The following is an 11879-nucleotide window of genomic DNA, read 5'->3' as shown; positions in this document are numbered from 1 at the left end:
GAACTCACTTTGTAGACCAGGCTGGCCTCGAACTCAGAAATCCGCCTGCCTCTGCCTCCCGAGTGCCGGGATTAAAGGCGTGCGCCACCACGCCCAGCTCCTATGCAGTTTTTAATGAGAGTTATACATGGGATTATTCTTTTCAAGTGTTTCTTCTCCATGTTTGCCATCAGTTTCCTGTTTGGCTTTCTATTCCATTCCAGAATCTTTTTGTTGGCTTTGTCCTTTTATTGAGGTCAATGTTCATGTGGACAGTTGTCCCAGTAGCTTCCCCCTGCCCCCCATCCCTAGTCTATGTGGATGACAGCCAGACATGGTGGCACACGCCTTTAATATCAGCACTTAGAGGCAGAAGCAGTTGGATCTCTATGAGGTGGAGGCTATCCTGGTCTACATAGTAAGTTTCAGGCCAGCCAGGGCTACCGAAAGATACCCTGTCTCTAAAACCAAACAGTACCAAATGCCACGGTGACCACCAAGGAATCAGCGTGTCCCTTTCTGTAAATGGGACTGCTTTGCTCGTCTGCTGACCTTGGCCTCTCACAACCCGAACTCCATCATCTTTCTGATGGGTGTGGTTGGACATTGTCCTGTGCTCTGCATCTTTGAAAAGAAGGGAAACAGTCTCTTGAAGTGGCACACAACTTTAATCCCAGCACTGGGGAGGCAGAGGCAGGCGGATCTCAAGGCCAGCCTGGTCTACAGAGAGAGTTCTAGGACAGCCAGGGCTACACAGAGAAACCCTGTCTCAAAAGAAAAACAAAAGAAGGAAGAGGAAGAAGAGAAAGAGAAGGAAAAGAAGAAAGGAAACAAAACCTTGAGCGCGAGAAGCAGCCTTGAACTCTTTTTTATGGTTCTTGCTTCAGTTGGAAGTTGCAAAGGGATGGAACCTCATTTTACCGGGTGCCTCTCCAGTGACACTGCAAAGGGAGCACAAAGGGAGCAAGATACTGGGCTGGAGCACATTTTAAAGTTTGACCACTAAAATTCAGTCATATGTATATTTAAATTTTCTATTTATTTATCTACATCCCAAATGCTGCCCTGCCTCCGGCCCCTTCATCACAGACACCTCCTCAACTCCCCTGCTCCTCTGAGAGGGCGGAGCATCCCCTGGTTACTCCCCCACCCTAGTGCATCAAGTCTCTGCCAGGACAGGTGTACTCTCCCTCTCACTGAGGCCTACAAGGCAGCCCTACAGTCAGACTTCAGCTGTAGGTAAGGCCTCTGCTTCAGTTGTTGGGGAGCCCACACGGAGACTGAACTGCTTGTCTGCGACATAGGAGCCGGGTCCTCGATCCAGCCCGTGTGTGCTTTGGTTGGTGGTGCTGTCTCTGAGAGTTCCCACAGGCCCAGGTTATTTCACTCTGTTGGTCTTCCTGTGGGGGGTTTCTATTCCCTTCAGGGTCTTCAGTCTTTCCGACAACCCTTCCATAAGTGTCTCCAATCTCCATCCAATGTTTGCCTGTGGGAAGCTGCCTCTGTTTCAGTCAGCTGCTGGGTAGAGCGTCTCAGAGGACAGGTATGCTAGGCTCCTGTCTGCAAGCATAGCAGAGGATCAGTAATAGTGTCAGGGATTGGTGCTTGCCCATGGGATGGGTTTCAAATTGGGCCAGTTACTGGCTAATCATTCCTTCAGTTCTCTGCTCCATCTTTGTCCCTGCATTTCTTCTCTTAGACAGGACAAATTTGGGGTCAAAAGGTTTGTGGGTGAGTTGGCGTCCTTATCCCTTCAGTGGAGGTCTTACCTGGCTACAGGAGGTGGCCTCCTCAGGTTCCATGTCCCCATCATTAGGCTTCTTGGCTAAAGTCATCCATATTGACTCCTGGGAGCCTCCCCTCCCCACCCCACCATCCAGGTTCCTGGACTTCCTAAAGATTCCTCAGCTGCTGCAGGTTTCCATTCATTCTCCTGGCCTCCTGGGTCTCTCTCTCTCTTGTCTCTCTACCACCCGATTCCTCCCCCCCCCATCCCATTCCCCCCTCTCTTTTCTCTCCCTCCCCTCTCCCACCACTTCCCTTCCTTCCTCCTCCTCCTCTGTTTAATTTGTTCCCCCTTTTAAGTATGATTAAACCTTCCTTGCTTGGACCTTCCTTCTTCTTAGCATCTTTGGGTCTGGGGATGGTGTATCATGGGTATTGTGTACTTGATGGCTAACACCCACTTACAGTGAGTACACAACATGCATGCCCTTTTGGGTCTGGGGGTGGTGTATCATGGGCATTGTGTACTTGATGGCTAACACCCACTTACAGTAGTACACACCATGCATGCCCTTTTGGGTCTGGGGGTGGTGTATCATGGGTGTTATGTACTTGGTGTCTAACACCCACTTACAGTGAGTACACACCATGCATGCCCTTTTGGGTCTGGGTTACGTCACCCAGGATGCTCTTTTCTAATTCCATCCATTTGACGGCAAAAGTCATGATATTCATGTTTTTAATAGCTGAATAGTATTCCATTGTGTAAATGAACCACATTTTCTGTATCCATTCTTTGGTTGAGGAACTTCTGAGTTGTTTCCAGTTTCTGGCTATTATGAATCAAGTTGCTGTGAACATAGCTGAGCAAGTGTCTGAGTGATATAGTGGAGCATCTTTTGGGTATATGCTCAGAAATGGTATAGCTGGGTCTTCAGGTAGAACTATTTCCAATTTTCTGAGGAACTGCCAGATTTATTTTCAGATTGGTTGTACAAGTTTGCAATCCCAGCACCATTTGTTGAAGATGCCTTCTTTTTCCATTGTATGGTTTTGGCTTCTTTGTCAAAAAACTCTACCAGAGAACACCTACAGCTGATAAACCAGCAATGGAGGAGTGTTCCCCTTTCTCCACATCTTCGCCAGCACGTGCTGTCGCTGGAGGTTTTGATCTTAGCCATTCTGATTGGTGTAAGGTGGAATCGCAGGGTCGTTTTGATTTGCATTCCCTTGATGACTAAGGATGTTAAACATTTCTTTAGGTGCTTCTCAGCCATTTGAGGTTCCTCTGTTGAGAATTCTGTTTAGCTCTGTACCCATTTTTTTAATTGGATTATTTGGTTTGTTGGAGTCTAACTTCTTGAAGCTTTATATATTTTGGATAATAGCCCTCTGTCAGGTGTAGGGTTAGTAAAGGTCTTTGCCTAGTCTGTAGGTTGCTGTTTTGTCCTATTGACAGTGTCCTTTGCCTTAGAGAAGCTTTTCAGTTCCATGAGATCCCGTTTATCAATTTTTCATCTTAGAGCCTGAGCCATTGGTGTTCTGTTCATGAAATTATCTCCTGTAGCATTGAAGGCCATTCCCCACTTTCTCTTCTATGAGATTTCGTGTATCCATTTTTATGTTGAGGTTCTTGATCCACTTGGACTTGAGTTTTATGCAGGGTGATAGATATGGATCTATTTGTATTCTCCTACATGCAGACATCTGGGTAGATCAGTACCATTTGTTGTTGAAAATGCTTTCTTTTTCCATTTTGGCTTCTTTGTCAAAAATGTTTACCAGAGAACTCCTATAGCTGATAAACAACTTTAGCAAAGTGGTTGCATAGAAAAATCAGTAGCCTTCCTTTATACAAATGACAAAGGGACAGAAAAAGGAACTAGGGAAACAACAAGCTACAAATAATGTAAAATACCTTGGTGTGACTCTAACCAAGCAAGTGAAAGATCTCTATGACAAGAACTTCACGTCCTTGAAGAAGATCTCAGAAGATGGGAAGATCTCTCATGCTCATGGATAGGTAGGATTAACGTAGTGAAAATGGCCACCTTACCAAAAACAAACTACAGATTCAGTACAAGCGCCATCAGAATTCCAACACAATGTTTTAGAGACCTTGAGAGAGCAATTCTCAACTTCATGTGGAAAAACAAAAAACCCCACGATAGCCAAAACAATCCAGAACCATAAAAAACTTCTGGAGAATTCATCATCCCTGACCTCAGGCTGTTCCTCAGAGCAACAGTGGTAAAAACTGCATGGCCTTGGTACAGACAGGTTGATCAGTGGAATCAAATCAAAGACTCAGAAATGAGCCGACAGTTTATCTTTTGTTAATGGACAGACCTTTGAGGATGGATCTATATTAAGCTGTGGTTTTCTGCTTTAGTGCTCTAGAATTATCTTACCGTAATCTTTGGTTTAGTTTTTGTTTTTGAGACAGTCTTTATTATGCAGCCCTGGTTGGCCCAGTACTCACTCTGTAGCTCAGGCTAGCCTCAGACTTGCAGTGATCTTCTCTCCCCTCCCCCCAATACTAAGATTACAGGAACACACTGCCCTGGCCCAGTGTTAGCGGGATGGCACACTTACAGAAGAAGGCTCTACCTATGAGAATCCAGTTTTTAGTTATGATTTCAGAATAAGGTATATGACTAAGTAGTTCATTATTTCATAATGATGTCTGTCAGAAATGAAGCTGTGCTTTCTGGCCTTCCTAAACTGTAATTGTCAAAACGCTCTCTATGTCTTTGTTGAGTAATCGTAATAGAATATAACGGGCTCTTATATTTAAAAGAAAAGTTAGAGGCCAGAGAGATGGCGTGGTAATTAAGGGCACTCCTGCCTCCAGACAACCAGTGCTCAACTTTCTTCTTTATATAGATTCTAGGGATGAAGCAGTCATTAGTTAGTGCTTTACCCCCGAGCCATCTCCCTGGCCCTGAAGATTTTTGTATAATCAAACAGTGCCACCTGACTTTTGTATATGTACAATTCCTGCCAGGAGGAAGAGATGAGTTAGCCATTTTCGTACTGGGAGAGCAGGGTTCCGAGTATCTGGTATCTGTAAGAATGATGGTTGAGAGCCAGGGAGGCAGCTCAGGGGACAGAGGTGCTTGCCACCAGATCTTATGACCTCATGGCTATACACACACACACACATATACACATACATATGCATATATATTTACAAGAGGAGAGAGTTTGGAAGGTTCTGGAGGTGGAATCCACAGAACATGATTGTGTATTGGCTGATGAGACAAGAGAGGGACAGCTCGGGCTGGAGAGATGGCTCAGTGGTTAAGAGTACTGACTGCTCTTCCAGAGGCCCTGAGTTCAATTCCCAGCAACCACATTGAGATCCAATGCCCTCTTCTGGTGTGTCTGAAGGCAGGTACAGTGTACTCATATACATAAAATAAATCTTTTAAAAGAGAGAGAGAGGGACAGCTCAGAACACATAAAGAGATCAGACCATCACGAAGCTCTCTGCTTGTGAGTTACACGAATTTGAAGCAGAAATCAAGTGGGCAATTGTAAATGTAGGCTTGGAGCTCAGAACTCCTAGCCTGGAGTTCCAGTGTTGGAGCCAGTTATTTCCAAATGGTGCTTACAGGGTTGATGGGAGCTGAATGTCAGTAGGAGTTGGTACAAGGCAGAGCTCTCGGGAACCCTGCCTTCGTGTTGGGTAGAGGAGTTTGGCAAAGGAAACAGCCGCTGCAAGTGAGGGGGGAGAGCTGAAGCAGCCACAGTCATTGAATGCTGCTGAGACAGCCTGTGGGATCTACAAGCTGGAGACAGCTTTTGACTCAGGAGTGTGGAGATTGTGAGACGTGTTTGTAGGGTGCTGCAGACAGCTTCCATGTCTAGCACCTGGAAGTGCATATGTGTGATGTCCTTAATCAGTGCGACCATGTCTGATGGGGAAGCCTTGACTGGGTACAGCCTTTGGGCCAAAGCCTTCCTACAGCACCGTTTCTTACGATGTGTAGGACAGAGGGATTTTGAGTGCTTTTGGCAGAGCTGAGGCTTTACAAGCTCAAGGGCCTGAGTTATCCCCAAAACTTAGGAAAATGGCTAGGTGTGGGGCTAGAGAGGTGGCTCAGCAGTTTAGAGCACTGGCTGCTTGGTCTTCCAGAGGACCTGGGTTCAATTCCAGCACACACATGATGGGTCCCAGCCCTCTGTAACTCCAGTTTTAGGGGATCTGACACCATTTCTGGCCTCCAGGGACACCAGTCGTGCATGTGATGCATAGACATACATGCAGGCAAAACATCCATACATACAAAATAAAATAATAAAAAATAGTGATAAAAAATATTCCAGAACTCAGGAGGCAGAGGCAAGAGGATCTCCGTGGCCAGTCTGGTATACAAAGCGAGTTCAGGGCAGCCAGGTCTATTACACAGAGAAAGCCTGTCTCAAAAAAAACCTAAATAAATAAAAATTTAAAACGCTGGTATGGCTGGGCAGTGGTGGCGCACGCCTTTAATCCCAGCACTTGGGAGGCAGAGGCAAGAGGATCTCCGTGGCCAGTCTGGTATACAAAGCGAGTTCAGGGCAGCCAGGTCTATTACACAGAGAAAGCCTGTCTCAAAAAAAACCTAAATAAATAAAAATTTAAAACGCTGGTATGGCTGGGCAGTGGTGGCGCACGCCTTTAATCCCAGCACTTGGGAGGCAGAGGCAAGAGGATCTCTATGAGTTTGAGACCATCCTGGTCTACAGATAGAATTCCAGGACAGCTAACATCCCCACCCCACCCCCTCCCACCCCCCAAAATCAAGTTTGATAGTTTTAATCCTAGCACCGGAGATTTGGAGGTAGGAGGGTCCCTGATACTCACTGGCTGTCAATCCAGCCAGCCAGCGAAAGACCCTGTCTCAAAGGAGGGGACAGCCTCTTCTGAGGATGACATCTGAGCTTGTCCTCTGGCATCCATGTGAATGAACGCACACACGTGCATAAGATATTTGGGGCTGGACATTTAATCCCAGCACTCAGGAGGCAGAAACAGGTAGATCTCTGAATTCGAGCTCAACCTGATCTCTACAGTGAGCTCCTGGCCAGCCAGGGCTAAAGGGCTGTATTGTGATGTCTTGGGGGGATGGGGGGGAGCAAAGCAGGTTAACCATTTGCACATTGCCTTCCTGTTTTTGCAAAGTGCTTTTTCTTTTCAAAGTGCTGGTGACTGGGGCTGGCAAGGTGGCTGAGTGGGTAAAGGCCCTTGTGACCAAGCCCGAAGTGAGTTTGATCCCTGGATCCACCGGGTGGAAGGAGGCAAATGGGCTCTCGCAAGCTGGGCTCTGAGTTCCACAAGTGTAGACCCCTCATAACAAACACGTGCAGACACATATAGACAAAGCCGATTTCTACAAAAGAAAGTCCAGGAACATTGATCTGGGAAATGGTTACTAGGGCCTTGATGTCAGTTATCCATTCACATTATAAGATAAGCCTGTGTTCTTGTAAGTCCATACCAAATCAGGCTGCTGTGTTTTGCAGGTAAATTGTAACTGTTTCTTGTATTGTCCCTGAAGTAATCTGAAACTATTACAACAGAGTTTTTAAAGTGCTGGTGATGGGACCCAGGGCCTAGAAAATGCTAGATACAGTGTTACCAATGAGCTCCACCTTCTTGATCTTCAACACCAGCTTCAGCATGTCCCATAGTTCCCATCTGACAAATGCAGTCAAGGTCTTAAAACTGCCAACGGGAATGCTGGGCGCCAGTTGAGAACCTTGTCTGCTGTGGGCAGGGAGCTGTGGGACTGAAGAGACTCAGCAGGGCTTTAGTTGTTTGCAGTGGAAATCTAAGGGGCGTAGAACAAAGTGAGTGAAGGCCTTATGCCCAGTATCACATGCGTGAAACCTTTAAAAGAAATGTATACGTTTTTAAACTGTGTGTGCATTGTGTACTCGCCATTGCTTATGTGTGGAAGCCAGAGGACAACTTTCAGGAGTCCTCTTTCCATCATGTGATTTCCAGGATCAAACTCTGGTCTCAGGTGGGTGGCAAACACTCTTACCTTCTGAGTCATTCAAAGGCTCATTCGAGAGTGCGTGCATGCGTGTGCGTGTGCGTGTGCGTGTGTGCGCATATGTGTGTGTGTGTGTGCACGTGTGTGTATGTGTGTGTGTGTAATTTGTTTTAATGACAGCAAAAATAAAGGATGAGTGTTTAGAATACAAAAGATCTACCATGGACTGGAGAGATTGCTCAGCAGTTAAGAGCACTGACTGCTCTTCCAAAGGTCCTGAGTTCAAATCCCAGCAACCACATGGTGGCTCACAACCATCTGTAATGGGATTTGATGCCCTCTTCTGGTGTGTCTGAAGACAGCTACAGTGTACTCATACATATAAATAATATAAATAAATAGTTTAAAAAAAAAAAAAGATCTACCATAACTCAGTAAGGAGGAGACAAGGAAAAGGAGACGTGAAGCTGCACAGAAAAAGGAACCCAAGTAGCCAGTAGCAATGAAAAGGGTCATTTCCTAAGAAATCGGGAAAATGCCAGTTAAAATAATAGCATACACCATTTTCACCATCAGACAGGCCAGACTTAATTCGTTCTAAAGTTTGGCAAAGATGAAGAAAGGGACTCCCACATACCCATGGCCACCTGCAGATCGATGGAGCTGGTCTAGAGGATTGTTTGACAGTAGCCAGAAGACTGAAGGTGATGGATACGTCCCAGATTCCATGGTTGTGCTTTTAGACATTTGCTTTAGGTTAAGTCTCCCACGTGTTAACCGTAGCGTTGTTGAAACAGCATCTACCACCAGGAGACGAAATCAGCAGAGTGCATTGAGCCGAGAGAAGTGATTGACAGCCCTGCCCGCCAGCATGAATAAACCATGAACACACTGTGGAGGAGAAGCACTAAAGGGTGTGGATAGCATGCCCTTGTTTAACAAATGCAGCTATACATATGTATACAATGTTATGTCTCACAATTAAAAACAAATATGGCTAAGATGGAAGCATCTGTTAAGACTGAGAGTCGGTAGGTGGGCGCTTGTAGTATTCTCTGTAATTTCCTTAGAACGTTTGAAATGTTTCTTAATTTACAAATTGAAGGAAAAGGGCTCTGTTCTGTTGCTCAGTGGCAGAGAGCCCGTGTAGCAGTGAACAAGGCCTGGGGACAGCTCCAGGCTCACCAGAAGATCGTTTCTGAAAGGACAAGAGTGACCTGGGGTTGAAGTGAAACCTAATCTAGCGGTGAGCTTAACCCAGCAGGTTAAGTATGGCATGAGCAGAGGGGAAGACAGCGTGCTCTCTCAGGGTTTGCTGCTTCTTTCAAGTCGGACCTGAGGTTATTATCTCCTGACTGAGGGCCGCTCTCTGGGAAGAGCTGTTCCAGAGTCAGAGCTTGCTGGTCAAGGGGAGGAATGACCAGGATGGAGTCGATCAGTAGGCCCAGGCAGGTGACAGTCCAGTAAAGCTCAGCCACGCAGGACGGACAGGAAGTGCGGCCCTGTCATCCAGGACAGGAAGTGCGGCCCCGTCGTCCAGCAGGCTGGAGGTTTTACTTCCGGTCAGGGTGTGAGAGTTGGGCTCAGGGTTGGGATAGTTGAGGTGGCGGCTGTGCTTTCCCGAGTGGACAGAGGAGCTGGAGAAGCTGGATTGATTGGGGAGCTGAGGGACCCCGGGCTCGCTAGCTGCTGGCCTGGATGATACTTGGCAGCTGCAGGAACAAAGACAGGGGCGGAATTGGGGTGTTTAGTTTCCTTAGAGCTGTGACCCCTGATGATGACAGAGTCCAGTCGTATCCTTGGAGGTAGATGACTTTGTAGACAGAGTCACTGGGTGTAGAGGTCAAGGATAGCACTGGAAGTTGCCTCGTGTGGTGGTGACAGCAGGCCTGGAGATGAGATAGGTTTGTGCTGTTTAATTTTGTCAACTTGATGCAAACTGGAGTCACCTGGGAAGAGGGAACCTCAACTGAACAATACCTTTATGAGACTGGCCCTGATGGACATGGGTGTGGTTGGACCCAGCCTACTGTGGGCAGTAACATCCCTGTGCAGGTAGACCTGGGTGTGGTGTAGAGGAAGCTGGCTGTACTGGAGCGGGGAGAGCAAGCCAGAAAGCAGCACTCCCCCGGTGATCGCTGCTTTCTGTCCTGCCTCTAGGTCACTGCTCGAATGCCTACCCTGGCTAAGTAGACCAGGCTAGCCTGGCATTCAGGGATCCATGTCCTTTGCATACTGAGTGCTAGAGTTTAAGGCATGGGTTACCATACCCTGCACTGGTTCAAAGTCTAGTATAGGGCAGGGTTTGACAAGGTATAAACCTCGACAAACTGAGTTTTTAACATTATTACTATTTACATTTTATTTACTATTTGAGTAAGTGATAATGATCCTCAGGGAAGCAAGGTTTTAAAAAGTAGTTTATGCCGGGTAGTCGTGGCACACGCCTTTAATCCCAGCACTTGGGAGGCAGAGGCAGGCGGATCTCTGAGTTTGAGGCCAGTCTGATCTACAGAGAGAGCCAGGGCTACACAGAGAAACTCTGTCTTGAAAAAAAAACCAAAAAATAAAATAAAATAAAAATAAAGGTAGTCTGTGTATTATTTATTATGTATTATTTAGCATACATCTGTGTGTATGCATGTGTGTATGCACGTGTGTGTGTATGCACGTGTGTGTGTGTGTGTGTGTGTGTGTTGTGTGTGTGTGTGAAGGTCAGAAGAAGACAACTTGCAAGGGTCTGTTCTCCCTTTCCACCATATGAGTCCTGGGGATTGAACTCCACATACAGACAGAGGAGGTGACAGTATAGCTCCGTGCCACTGGTGTCGTAGGCACTCTGAGAAGTCTGATAGCAGCCTGATGCCTGTGACTGCTATAGGGGAGGATGCAGGTCGTGTTTGCAGGGAATGTGGAAGCAGCCCTGCTTTATCTACTTCCTCTGAGCTAGTGTAGAGAGGCAGGGACTGAGCGTGCTAGAACGCAGGTAGGGGCTGTGCAGCGCCTTGAGCACCCCACTCTTCTTTATCTTGGAGGAATGTTCAAAAGTTCAGTTGAACCTTAAACTAGCCAGGTGGTGGCTGTGGCAGCACACACCTTTCATTCCAACACTTGGGAGTCAGGGTTTGAGACCAGCCTGGTCTACATAGCAAATCCCGTGACAACCAGGGCTACCACAGAGAAAACATCTCGAAATCCCCTCCCCCTCAAAAAAGCAAAACAAAGCAAAACAAGACAACAACACAACCCCTTAAGATAGAATTAAGTTTTAAAGTATACATGGTTTCTAAGTCACGGTACAAATGTAAATCAAACTTGGAGATGGTTGTCTTGATATAAATATTTGGTCTAAATTGAAGTGCAAGAGGCTAGGTAGATGGGTTTTATGGTTAAGAGCACTGGCTGCTCTTCCAGAAGACCAGGGTTCAAATCCCAGCAGCCCCACGTGGGAGTTCATAATTATGGGTAACTCCAATCCTAGGGAATTTAATGTCTTCTCGCCGTGTTGGGTACCACACACACATATGGAACACAGACAAAATATTCACCCACTTTTCATATATATAAGTTTTCTCTAAACTGAAGGGCAAACCTCGTGATGCTGTGGGATGTTTCTTATCCCTACAGCTCCCTAGCCACCTCGGATGTCAGCAGGAGGAAGTGGCTGATTCCAGGAGCAGAGTACTCCATCTTTACCGGGCAGCCTCTGGACCCCAGGGACAGGAAGAGCCATAAGCAGCTGGAGGAAGCCTGTGTTCCTGGGTGAGATAATGGCAGAGGTCAGCTGAGGAATGCTTTTGTAGAGATGCAGCTGGCTTGGGTAGAGGAAATAGTCAAAAGTTGGCTGTGAAAGGAGGGGGGCAGGAGTGGGGAGAGACAAGAAACAGTTCCTGTCGTGGAATCTCTGCCGTCTCTTTGAAGTTGGACCCAAGGTTCTTCCTGGATTGTGAAAGTCAGGATGGAGTGCGGGTGAAGAGTGGACAGGGTGTGAATCAGCTGCCTTGCAGAGGTGGGGACGGCTAATTATGGAAAGGGGAGGTGTCCACTCAGGAGAGTGTTGATGAGTACACGCAGATGGGTGAGAGTGTAGACAGGACGCCTTGATTAGACACTTGATCCTCCGCTCTTCACCGCCATGAGCTGGGATTCCAGCAGGCGCTACCACATCCACTTGTTGATTTTTTTTTT

General features: G+C 46.8%; 1 protein-coding gene across 3 annotated transcripts in view; it reads left to right on the top strand.

The window, feature by feature from the left end:
* Positions 1-11879, top strand: part of Mphosph9 (M-phase phosphoprotein 9) — a 71929-nt gene that overhangs the window by 45634 nt on the left and 14416 nt on the right. For all 3 annotated transcript variants that reach the window (XM_021186757.2, XM_021186755.2, XM_029533849.1), the window contains one exon: positions 11319-11453. In XM_021186757.2, coding sequence (XP_021042416.1) covers positions 11319-11453 — 135 coding nt within the window. The remainder of the gene's footprint in view (positions 1-11318; positions 11454-11879) is intronic.

This window comes from Mus pahari, chromosome 23, assembly GCF_900095145.1.
Source record: "Mus pahari chromosome 23, PAHARI_EIJ_v1.1, whole genome shotgun sequence".
Lineage (NCBI taxonomy): Eukaryota > Metazoa > Chordata > Mammalia > Rodentia > Muridae > Mus > Mus pahari.
The sequence above is the reverse complement of the archived record's forward strand: the minus strand, read 5'-3'. Positions and strand labels throughout refer to the sequence as shown.